Genomic DNA, 13,901 nt, shown 5'->3' with positions numbered 1-13,901 from the left:
TTTCTGTACATGCATAATCAAGAATTTGTAAGGTTCCACAATTCATCAATAATTTTAATTACATTAGAATATTAGAATATTAAGAACAAAAATGAATTGTTACTGCTCAAATGTATAACAAAATATTCAATTAATTTATACTATTATACTATTTATACCGTACCGATGGATTATCAAATACTGGCAAGTTACCAGTGGGTACGGTCGGTACAGATTCCATTTCATCATCTACCAATTGTCTACTTTCCATTTCCTGACATTCCTGTAAAATTGATATTGAAAAATGATCAAGTTTTGATTCCTTAGTAAGTAAATACAAAATATTAGTTAAGTTATATTACTAAAACAAAAAATTTAATTTAATTTATTTATACGAAATACGAACCGTGGATAAAAGAGATTCTTGAATTACAGGAATCGGTGCATTTTGAGACTTCAACTCAATAATTTTTGATTTTTCATTGCAATTTGAAGATGAAGATGAAGTCATAGTTTCATTAACTATATTTTGAAAAAAATATAATAAATTATTATGATTTTATAAATAATAAATAAAAACTATTTATTTTTGTTTGTTTAGGATCACTCCCTGCAGCTTTTAGTTCAGCATGCTGTTTCATTCGTAACTTTTCAGCTCCACCTTTTAATGTATTTTTTCTTTTTTCTTTATCCACGACAAGCGTAGTCTTAACTACTTTTTAAATGCAATTATTGCAAACAAGTAAATGAGTATATTGCACAATTTGCACAAAATAAAAAATATTATAATACGTACCTATAGGCTATATTACCTATACTAGTATACGAGTCGTATATTAGGGCACTGCCACACCATGCGTTTTGGCCAGAGGCGGATCTAAGATTTTTTACGCCCGGGGAAAATATTAAAATTACGCCCAATCATAGACCAAGACTGAAAATATATCATTCCCTTTAATTGTTTTCTAATAAATGGAACTAAAATTACAAACATACTTTACATACTACATACTTATTGATTTTTAAACACATAATAATGTTAACTAACATAGTTAAAAATATCTAGCTAGTTCATACTCTGATACTCATAAAATCTTATTACTTATTACTTGTGTTACAATAATTAAACTAAATAAAAGTTATTCTGATTTTTACACTACTATTAAAGTATGCTAAAGAGTATGCTCTATCTTTTCTAACTATTAAAATAATTAATAATACACTTGTTTAATTCAATATGAAAGAACTTTTTTATTAAAACATTTTTTATTTACAAATCTGCTACTTTCATTACACTTTACATATTTAAATAAATTTAAAGCTTTATTCTTCTGGCTTTTACTTCAGCGAAGTCGTTTATAACTGAATCGAAATCGATGGAGTTTGATATTTCTTTTTCTATAGATAATAACGCAAGATTAGTCAGTTTAGTTTGATTTACTGTGGAACGTAAATAAGTTTTGATTAGTTTCAGTTTGCTGAAACTCCGTTCACACGTGGCTGTTGTGCATGGCAATGTTAAATAAAGCCGAAGCGCTATGCAAATATTTGGAAAAATACTAGCCATAGAATACTCAAAAATAAACTCTAATAGTTCTAATGGTGTTGTATTTTTAATACTGGGTAATGCACTTATGGCATGATGCTTAAAATGTATTATTTCTTCGGTTAGTTCTGAAGCGTTTAAGTCTTTATTATATTTTAAGGCTAAATCAGCTGCTGCTTTGACTAATTGGTCTGTTTCTTTTTCGAATAGTTCAGATCCAGTCAGAAAACTAAAATCTAAGGATACATTATTCAATGTTTCAAATCTCCAGCCCAAGTGTGAAAGCAAAACATCACAGACGTTTTTCAAATTAATTAAACAATTATTTTTAGCAGAAACGTTCCATTCATCGGCAGATTCATCAAAATCCATTCTTTTTGCTCTTTTTTTCCTTTTTTTCTGGAAATGAAGGGGAAATACTCATTTTTACACTTATTTGTTCAGCATCTTGGAATAATATTTGAATTCTATTATTTCTTAAGTCAGTTATTTCTTTTATTAATCCATGAATCATTTTTGCTGCTTGACATACTGTTATTGTTTTTTTTTGAAGAAATACATTTACACAATCAATACTTGATAGTATAGAATTCCAAACCGTTAATAGACAAATAAATTCATGATCCACTAAATTAAGTAAATTTTTTGCAATTGGTTTTGATTCAAGATTTCCATTTTCAATAATATTAATCAAAGCACATTTCACATCAGGTAATTGTTTATAAAGGGCCTTTACCGCAGCAGCTTTAGAGGACCATCTAGTATCCGAAAAGGGTTTAAGAGTTACTTTCAATGATTTCATCAATATTTCCCAACGTAAGGTAGAACCAGAAAAAAAATTAAAAAGTTGTTGAATTTTACCGAACAATAGCTGCATTTGTTTATTTGATCCTACAGCATTTACACCTGCTAAATTCAAACAATGTGCTGTACAAGGTATAAATGTTGCTAATTGATTTTTTTCTAAAATTTTTGCTTGAACCCCATTGTACTTCCCTGCCATATTTGATCCGTTGTCATACGCTTGGCCCCTACAATTTTGAATATCTAAACCATCTAGAGATATCTGATGTAATATTTCAGTAGTCAAACCATTACCAGTTTTTTCATGAGACTCTATAAAGCCTAAGAAACTTTCTTCTACAAATACTTTACCACCAGTGACACGAACATATCTTATAACTTGACTCATTTGCTCTGTTCTAGATACATCTGGTGTGCAATCAAACATTATTGTATAATATTTAGCAGATTTAATTTGATGTATAATTTCATTTCGAACTTTTTTGGCCAACAAAGCTATAAACTCATCTTGAATTTTATGAGAAAAGTAATTTATAGAACCTTTCTTATGTGAATCAATGTGTTCCTTTAATATTAGATCATATTTACTAATCAAACTTAACAAATTAAGAAAGTGACCTGCGGATGGACTCCCAGGTATGTCTGAATGTCCCCTTAATCCTAAATTATTGTTGGCACAGTACAGTATTGCATTCAATATTGCTTTTAAAATGTGTCTCCATTTAGCTACTTGCGATTTTATTTGATTTTGTAAGCAGTCATCAATAGCTCCACCATGTTTTAATTTTTTTTCAAACATTTTCCATTCAAGGAAATTTTTAACGTGGTCTGAAGAATTTTCATGTTCCCTTAAACGTTCCATTTTTTTCCAGTTTGTAAAACCTTGTTTAGGATCTGTTAATGCACTTGATTTAGTTCCAAATAAAATACAACAAAAACAAAAAATCGCCTCATTAGGTTCAGAATACATCATCCACGTTCTGTCACACTTTTCACCGTTATTCATTTGTTTAAAAAACCAATGATTTTTGAACGGTTTAGGTGCTGTCATCCCTCGATTTGGTCCATGAAGAATAAGTATACAACGCAGTTTATCATTAACAGGAGACCAAGAACGAGGATTGTCAAATAAAATTTCAGGATAATGTGTGGCTTTAAAATGTTCATACTTATTTTGACCTTCTAAAGATACCTCAAAAGTATTCTCATTATTAACTTGATGACAATTCTCACTTATATTAAATGTTATGAGTTCTAAGTCATTGACAGTTATATTTTTTTCATTTATCTTAACATCCAAAGAATCGTCATTAGTAATTTTTTCATTTAAATTGCTATTACAACTTATCAATGGTAATGGTTCTTTTATAATCGTGTTTTCATTTTCATGTTGTTCAATATTTACTTCATTGACATCAACATCCAAAGAATCTTCAGACTTATCCACATTTTCACACTTTAACCAGTTTTTCCGCGTTTTTTCCCACTGTTTTGCTAATTGTATCTTTTCAGCTTCTATCTTCTGCTTTCTATTGTGAAAAAATGAACCTGGAGGCCTCTTTGACATTTTCGTCCTTAAATGTATTAACATTTTTTTTTGAAATTTTAAAAATTTAATAAAATCAGTCTTAAGTTCTGAGTGAAGCAAAAAATGTATTGATATCATTAAGAATTATAATTATTGAATTACTTAAATTAATATTATATTGTTTACTGTAATATAATTAAAATTATAAAATATTGAATAATTAACTACATTTACGAATTAAGGTAATATGTAGATATATTGTTACACTCTTTATTACAATTTACAATACATTATAAATTGAGGCTCATAGCACCAATAAAAATCTACAAAAAATAATCTCTCGTTTTATATTTTTTCCTTTTTTTAAGTTATCCAAAATTGGATGGAAAAATACTATTTTATAAAACAAATACGCCAATAATTTAAAGTTGCTGCTTTTTTTAAAATAATATAATATAATATAATTTAATATAATAACATATTAACATAAATCATAATATAATTTTACTAATTAAAACCACTGAAGCGATGAATGCAACTAGATATCTTTATTTAGTTTATGGAATTAAAATTTTTTACAACATTAAAAACGTAAAGTGGTTACATATTTTTTTTTCGAAATAGGGTATTTAAATAGAAACTGTTTATTTTTGTTTGTATTCAGTCTGCAATAGTAAACATTAAACAATTATATAGGTATTATATTTTTATATATTTACTATTTACATAATAAACCTTAATTTAAAAAATAATTAAACATAATTTTATTTTTTCATCAATTTCAGTTTAAGGCATTAATATAAACAATAATAATATATATTATAATTAAACTATTCTGTGGACTGTGGTGTAACCAAATTTAGACTATATCAAAAAGATTTAGTTTAAAGTGATTAACAAATTTTCAATGAATCGGACTAAATAGCATAGCATTGGTATGCCTAAATATTTTTAAAAATTTGAGTGGCCTAACCCACATTAAAACTTAATCAACGTTAATTGAGTTAATGCTTGATAGTTAGTTTAAAAAGCAAGAAATTATATATAAAACGTGAGTTTATTATTTTCCTTAGAGTGGATTTTATAAGAAAAAAAAATGTTGCAAAATAATCAAAACTTGAATAGGCACCTGTCCTATATAAAAACACTTTTGCTGTTTTGGTTCTGTGTGCCTCAATTATAATAGACCTTTATAATGAAATATAAATTCGTTTATTCTGATAAAGATACAAAAATTTAGATTTTAGGCCAATAAAAAATGTAATCAAATTATAAAAATAAAATCTTTTTTTTTAAACATAAACAAATGTATAACCATCTTGGTAAATATTATAATATATAATAATATTATAAAATATTAACATAATTTTCAATAAACAGATATAATATTATATCGTACGTTGATTGATAATCTTATAAAAGTTATTGTGTAGGTATCAGACCAGACATTTTAACGAAAACACAGCATTAATAAATACCTAGTTTGACACTATCACTCAGAATCTTAATAATTATAGACTATAGTAGGTATATACTTATTACTTATACTTATACGAATCTATTTATAATCTTACCTTTAACTAAAATGATGTCTATTGTCTATAACTAACTGGCTATTCCGTGCGCAGAGAGGTTCAGCCGCGCTTTCAAATGGCAAATGGTAGAATTTGTCACTGTGGTCTGTGGTAATTAATTTTGTACTATTTTTATCCGCGTCATCGCCGCGCGTCGACGATAACGTACATATTAATTATTATATTTATATTTATTATTGATAATATATGTTTATATTTAATTTGTATTATTAGTCTGTCTCTATAATCTATATGTACTGTCGACCGTCGACGTACGCCGCCGATCGCGCAGCTACGCGATCTAATAATAGAATGATTAATTATTTTACGCCATGAATGATTTTATTTTTATTTATCATTATTAAGTGAAATAAAAATATTGTACCTAATAATACCTATTGTTTGTGTATAGATTGTAATTATATTTTAATAAAAAATTAGAAAAAAACTTCTAAAACCAAACATTAATTTAAATACCTACAAAAAAATTACGCCTATTAAAATTTTACGCCCGGGGATCAATCCCCGGCTTCCCCCCCCTAGTTCCGCCTCTGGTTTTGGCGGGTCCAGTTAAAACGCATCCGGTCGACCGGATTAACGACTCACAAGAGTTCTAATTCTAGATGTCACCCTAGTGCGTTTTGTTGGGACCTGACGATTCCTGCCGCTCGATGACAAAGGATTCATGTAGATTTCAGTTAATTTTGGAACATGACATATTTATAAATTCAATGATTATGTAATCCATGTTAAGTGTACCACGGTATAATATAATCATTATTTGTTAAACACCTTATTTCAAGCTATAAGGGCCCGATTTTTAACATAATGTACCTATTTTTTTACACTTAAAATAATTTTGATTAAATACATGATCAACATTTCCTTAAGCTATTTCTATTTATATAGCTAATATTATAAATTATAATCTTATTGCATACCTATTGAAGTAAAATGTATACACGTGGATACAAATTCAATATGTTATAACTTTAATGTTATAAACATTAATTAAAATAACTTTAACTTAACTCAGTTTTATAATTATAAATTTATAATTCCTTATATTGATGACATTTCAATTTTTTCATAATAAATACATCTTTAAATACTTAATATAATTTTCAAAGTATTTCTATGCTTTAACATATTTACAGACAATATATATATATTGACTATTATTGATGCATAAATATGTTCATATTCTACAATTAATTGTTTGCATTAAAACCGGGCCCTAGTAACAAATGAATCCTTACTTCATTTCATTTTATATTATTAGTGACCATTATAAAATGTTAATATTTTAAAGTCAAGGATTATGAAAAATCTATTCAGTATTTTATGACACTGTATCAAAATGTTTGTTTAGCAATTATGCAAAATATGAGTAATGATGAACACGTGTTCAAAAAATCAGAACAAATTCTCCATTAACCCCAAACTTAAAACAATAGCAGCATTTAAAAGTGGCACTAATAATACATTAACTTGCTTAAATAAATTGAATAATTATAAATAATAATTATTTATTAATAACATTGATTATAAATACTATAGATATCCCACTGCTACGGAAAATAATAAAATATGTGACGCCGTAATTACTCCCGATAGAGAGCGCTAAGGAATTCGGTATTTCGGCCTATAAAATAATTATTTCTAATCGTACTCGTCGCCGACCGCCGCCGCGGACTACCGTTGTGCATCGTTGTCAAACGCCGTCGCAGTTGTATTTGTATAGCGATTGCAATAATACAATGATTACATTCACAGATCCGATGCCGATACCGACAGAATGCGAACGGTCTAGAGTAGCGCCCGCGAACTATGTTCACGTTAAAAGTTTTTACCTGAAATGGCTGAAATTCGTTAGTTTAAATATTTTTCAAATACATCGAAACTGATATCACATAACTAAATTAATAAACTAGAAAGATTTCTTAAACCATGACTACAATATTTTCATCAACATACCTATTCAAAAACCAACTGTTTAAAAATTACAAATATTTTATTAGGGTCATTAAAATGTTTAATTATACGATTAACGCAATTTGTACACTGGAAATGGAAAATACCTACATCATTAATCTGCAAAATAAATAATGTAACATTCATCCGAGTTTATGTTATATTATAATTAACTATCTGATCCCGTGCACTTCGTTGCCCATTAAAAGTGCCAACTATAATATTATTATGTTTTATTTTATATAATCAATTGCGAGTTTGAATTAATTTGACGACGGTGACGGCGATGCTATTTCCGATAATATTATTATCATATTATTTTCGTTGTTAATGTTGTTACTATAATATTCTGACGAAATATTTTTTAGTTTATTTTAATAATGTACAGAGTGTATCTTGCTCGGATGTATAATAACAGTAAGTGTATATTTATGTTCGCAGACTATGGTACACCCTATATTCATATTTTTACATACCGTTTATTATATATTTAATTTGATACCCATTTGTCTACGACAAAATTATTATTATTTGGTACTACCAGAGGCGTGTCTAAGACCAAAATTTAGGACAGGCCTGGTTATAAAAATAATTTGTTACATTTTACATTCAGTATTCAGTGTGCTTATATAAATATAATTTTAAAATGCATATTTTGAGTATACTTAAAGGTTTTTATTAGGGTAGGCCCGGGCCTACCAGACACACGCCTCTGGGTACTTCCGATTATTTTGTTCAATATTCCGAGAACGTTAGTACAGTGCTCGTATTTCGTTTATTGGTGCACGGCGCGTGGAACCGGTGTCGACACGTAGTCGGTCGACCGACGGCGTCGAGGACTCGAGGCTCAGTTTTGGCGCGGAAACACACTATATGCGCTTCATAAATACCGTGGCACTCGACGTGTAAAGTACGGTTTCCCTGCAGCGTCAAAGAGTGGAACAGCACGGCGACTGGACGTTGCAGGGAATTCGAACCTTTAATCAACAACACATTTAATTTGGATAAGGATTAATATTATGTTGATAAAACTCTTTGGGAAATAATTGGCAATAATGCATTCATTAAGACCGAATTTGATTACCATAAAAAAGGTTATAGTGAGTCAATCTTAAAAGATAGATATATACTGTTGCGGACATTTTTTTAGATCATTTAAAGAGGATTGAGGAATAATTCTTTCCTACATATTTTTTGGGTAACTTGAACCGTTTACGCAGCGTAAGCAACGGAAGCCTTCGTTCGAAGCCCTTGTTTTTGTAACATTTTGCACTTATGCTTCGCTCAACGGCTTGGTACAGCTTCGTGCGTCCTGCCGTTGCTCACTTTTGATATTTTCTAGTGTTTGTTATATTGACTGTTACTGTCAATTGTTATCTTTGTTAAATACACCATTTTACCCAGTGTTAAAACCTTTTTCTTTAGTAATAAATCCTGACACGGCTATTACTCCAATAATAGTCATTCGTTTATACAAGTGTATGACGTGTAAGGTGGTTCAGCTTCGTGCTAACCTTATCGTTTGTTTCTAACAAGCTAAGCCTTCTTCGATAAATTTTATGAAATTGACTAATATTTTTATCTACTCTAAAAGAATTAGAAAGTATATCGAAATTATAATTACACCAGTGTCATAAAAAAAAAAAAACGCTTATGGTTGTATAAACAAATTTAAGAAATATTGTATTTATTATATTGTTGTATTAATCTACAGTTTTGCACGTTAAAGATACGCCACCGTTTCGGCTTCGGCTGTATGATGTCACACGCATATTTTCAAACGTCTGTATCTCATTAAATACTTACTATTTATAAGTAGGACCAATACCATATTTCTTTAAATCTAAGCAAACTTGATTTTAGTGTTATGATGTCCTTTAATTTCCCATATAATATTACAGAATATTTAATTAAAATGGGGAGCACAGAATAGAAAACGAAAAGCAGAGGAAATCGCCGCTAAAAAAAAAGAACAAAATAGTATAAAAAAGTTCATTAAACCCATTAATAACAAACCACAAGAATCCTTTGAAAAATCTAAATAAACTTTTGATTCCGAATTAGTTGATAGTGGTTCCTATTATTATTGGGCGCCTTCCATTTCGACAATATTTAAAAAATAAAAGACATAGGTATGGTGTTAAAATATTCAAATTATGTGTACATGATGGGTTTACAGTTGACTTTCGAATATATGCAGGTAAAGAAGCTGTCCAAGGGTTGGAAGTTTCTACAAAATAGTTATGGAGTTGACACATGAATATTTAAATTTTGGTAGGACAATGTATACGGACAACTGGTAGACGAGCGTTAATTTGGCACATAAACTCTTGGAACAAAATACTCATTTATTTGGGACACTAAAGGCCAATAGAAAACAAAACCCAAAGGATGTAGTACAAAAGAAACTGAAAAAAGGATAAGTCATGGCGCAACAGAGTGACTGAGGTATAGTTCTAAAGTGGAAAGACAAAAAAGATGTCCTTATGCTCTCCCCTAAATATTCAGACACTATGATTGAAACAATAAATAAACGTAGTCAAACTACAAAAAAACCAGAAATTGTTATTCTCAAAAATAATGCTCAACTAGATGTAATATTTACCGACTTCAAAAAGGTATTCGATTTAGTTAACTACGATACACTAATAAAAATACTCATTGCCACAGGGTTTGGTGAATCATGGTTTAGGTCGTTTCTCAGTAATAGATATCTAGAGTCAAGGTATTTGGTGTTTATTCTGATGTTTTCTTTGTCCCTTCTGGTGTTCCACAATGAGGCACTTGTCTCCAATATTATTCTCCTTATTTGCCAATAGCACATCTAAAGTTTTGTTTCACAGCAAACTGCTCTGTTTTGCTGATGATATGAAGATTTTTATGCGAATAACCACCCTAAAAGATTGTTATAAGTTACAAAGTGACTTTGATAATTTTGTCGATTGGTCACAATCATCAGGCTTGACTCTTAACTTTGAGAAATGTCATACAATGTCATTCTCCGGGAAGCGTTAAAGGGAGCAGGAAAGAGTAAATAAAAGCTTGCTCACATAATATTAATGAATTTGGGTTTTCATTATCTCGTCCTTACCACAGTTGTACGAGACAGTTGGCGGGAATGCCTCTGCAGTCAGGATGGCGATTAGCAGGAACACTTCGTGTCATGGCTTGTTATATATGCTTTCCCACTCATAGTTAATCCCTAAACATATTTCTAAGTTTAATGAGGAGTTTATGTTGCTGCTGTTTAACAAGACTAAACTTGACTGGCCAATAACATCACAACCGATAGTTAAGCAGTACGAGAGGCCAGCAGTTCAAGTTAAGGACAAGAGGTAAGTCTCGTTAAGAAACACCTCACTTCTTCTTATTATTATTATAATTATATATAATATAATCTCCTATACTCCAAGGCAAATATAGGCAAAACCGTTTCTGACTGATGTGACTTAAAGTCCGGTAAATTTAATCACGTAATGTACAGTAGCGTAGGCCTGGTAGGCCCGGGCCTTCCCACTTTTCTCCAAATAAAATAAAATATTTTTTATCCTATTAAATGTGCAGTGTATACAACGATAACATGTATTTAAAATAATAGAATTAATATATTGTTAATACGGTTTTAATTAACAAAATTAAATCCCGATGGTTTTTAATCAGTTCTGCAAATCTGTCAATGACACGTTTTTATTTTGAGTGTTGCGGTTCAATAACCGATCAATTCCTGTTAATCGGCATCCGACGAAATGTATAGTGCACCCAAGCCCAGTGTATACCATAATATAGCCCGACAGCCATGGATCAAGTGCGCGTATACTAATATCAGATATAAATAAACAATTGAATTTAAACATTTTTGATATTAGTGTAACTTGTGAGGAAACCACTATACAACCTGTCGTTAGTTTTCCTCGTACATTAATATCTGGGAAGCAACGTAGCTTTCAAAGCAGTTGGTACAATAAGTATCCATGGTTGGAATACTCAATTAAGATGAATGCTGTATTTTGTTATTATTGTCGTCATTTCCCTTCTCATTCGCAAATCGAAAAAGATGTTCTAATTACTGGTGGATATTCTGATTGGAAAAATATAAGTAACATGACTAAAAAACATGATAATACTACTTCACATAAAAATGCAATAGCTAAATATGGCGCATGGCTATCAACCAAAAAAATTGGATCAGTTTTGATTCAAATAAATAATCAAGTCAAAGAGCAAGTTATAAAAAATCGAGCTATTTTAACGTGTAATAAGGTGTGTTTTATATTGTGCACGGCAAGATATCGGACTACGAAAACATCGAAAAGAAAGAAAAGAAGAATTTAATAGTGAAAATTGTGATGCAAGTTTGTGTTCACGTCATGATGTAAATGAAGGTAACTTTTTAGAAATTATAAAATTACTTTCCATCGAAAATGAATATTTTAAAACAAATTTTAAAATTATTACCTAAAAATAGCAAATACAAATCACCTGAAATACAAAATGATATAATAAAATCTACATAAAAGCTTGTTTTACAATCAATAGTAAATGAAGTTCATACTGGAAGCCAGATATTTAGTTTAATTATAGACGAAGCTAGAGATCAGTCAAAAACAGAACAACTGAGTATTTGTATTCGATATTTGCACAATTGCAAAATTAAAGAAAAATTTTTAGGTTTTGTCGAATTGAACGAACTAAATGCTCAAGCACTGTGTGGTGGCTTAATATTTTTTTTTAAATAATGTAGGTTTGGATATTTCAAATTGTGTAAGTCAATCATATGATGGTGCGTCAGTAATATCCGGAGCTTTTTCTAGTGTTCAAACAAAAATAAGGGAATTAGCACAAAATCCATGTCCATATATTCATTGTCATGCTCATAGGTTAAACTTAATTCTAGTTGATGTAACGAAAAATATTCAAGAGGTAGATAAAATACTTGGTTTATTAGAAGCTATTTATGCATTCCAATCGGTATCTACAATTTGCCATCATGCTTTTTTACAAGAAACCAAGTATAAAGTACCACAACATTGTGAAACAAAGTGGGTTTCAAAACACAAGGGTATTAAATTTTTTTTAAATCATTTTTTTGATATTTTTAAAGTTCTTAATGCATTTAGAGAAAGTACTAAAAAACAAGAAGCTGCAGAAGCAAAGGGTTTGGCCATACAGTTCGCTAAGTTTGAAGTTGTCATAATAATTGTGTGTTTAAACGAAATATTAAATATCATTAATTGCTTATCAATTAACCTGCAATCAACTACTCTTGATATAAAACGTTGTACATTATTAATTAATGCAACAAAGTAACAAATATTAGAGTTACGTACTGATATACTCTCCAAGTGTTTGCAAGAATAACGAAAGTATTTTCCACAGTATTTCTGCTTCTTGAGAGCCTATAGTTGAAAATACGTTCATCCTCTCCAAGTCGCCGGGCACTTCTGGCATAATGTCTCATGAGATATTTTTTAAGAGGAAATGCCTCATCACCAACTATTACATAGGGTAAATTTCTTCCTCCTAAATCTTCATCTGGAGGTAAACCCATACTTAAGCTTGTTAAACGCTTTCCAATAATGCTGTTACTATATACACTTGCATCATTAGCTCTACCATATTGCCCAACATCAACACAAATGAATTTTTTATTTCCATCTACTAGTGCTAGCAAAACAAGCGATAATATCTTAATTAAAGGTTGCCTATTTAGAAATTATTTAAAAAAAAAGTAACTCGTTATGTAACATAGTTAAGAGTAACTTAACTTTTTAAATCGTAAATATTAAGCAATGGGCATTGTACTTTGTTGAGGTGTTATTTGATGAATGATGACATATTATAAAACTATACTAAATAGTAGTATATATGGTAGTAATTTAATAATTATTATTGAATGCGTTGTCATTTCAATTAACTCTATAATTAATGTTGTAACAGCACAGAAAGAATCACTACAAAAAAGGCTCTTAACAGAGCCAACAACTATTATTTATGACAGCCAATCACAGCACAGGACGAGTAGAACCAATCACAGGACAGAACGAGAGTAAAAACACCAAAAGTTGGACTTAGAAAGGAATTACAAGTACTTCCTTACATCATAGAAATATCAAAACTACATCAACGGATAGGGTAAGTCAAGACGAAGACAACAATACCTTCCCCATAGTTGTAACACAAAAAACTTCGGAGATATCATCAATCACATCACGAAAGAAGACACAACATGCAACCGGGGAATGGATGTGTTTACTAGTCGGTACGGATAGTAGTACTTAGACTAGTAAGATTCAGCACAAGAAAACACACATCTTCATTTCTTCTTCAACCTTCAAACAAGCAACAACGAAGACTGAAGACTCGAAGAAACCTCAAGTACCCCGCGACCAGCGAACAACGACCGGTACGATCCCGTGTGCAACTCTTATAGAGCATCGCCACAAAACGATCGCACGGTCCAACGACGACGCTGACTCCGACTCCTGTTCACGACGTT

General features: G+C 30.2%; 1 protein-coding gene across 1 annotated transcript; it reads right to left on the bottom strand.

Moving 5' to 3' along the window:
* Nucleotides 1–1,294: 1,294 nt before the first annotated feature.
* Nucleotides 1,295–3,896, bottom strand: LOC132924987 (zinc finger MYM-type protein 1-like). Its single transcript, XM_060989424.1, has 2 exons — nucleotides 2,091–3,896; nucleotides 1,295–1,924 (listed from the first exon to the last, which is right to left on the bottom strand). The coding sequence occupies exons 1-2, from the start codon at nucleotides 3,894–3,896 to the stop codon at nucleotides 1,295–1,297; spliced, it is 2,436 nt and encodes an 811-aa protein (XP_060845407.1).
* Nucleotides 3,897–13,901: the final 10,005 nt, after the last annotated feature.

Source organism: Rhopalosiphum padi, chromosome 3, assembly GCF_020882245.1.
Source record: "Rhopalosiphum padi isolate XX-2018 chromosome 3, ASM2088224v1, whole genome shotgun sequence".
Lineage (NCBI taxonomy): Eukaryota > Metazoa > Arthropoda > Insecta > Hemiptera > Aphididae > Rhopalosiphum > Rhopalosiphum padi.
This window is presented reverse-complemented; position numbering and strand designations above follow the sequence as displayed.

Coding starts and splice junctions, on each gene's coding strand:
- LOC132924987 (XM_060989424.1), bottom strand. CDS start 3,896: ATGTCAAAGAGGCCTCCAGGTTCATTTTTTCACAATAGAAAGCAGAAG. Junction 1,925..2,090: donor TACTATCAAGTATTGATTGT/GTAAATGTATTT, acceptor CTTCATTTCCAG/AAAAAAAGGAAAAAAAGAGC.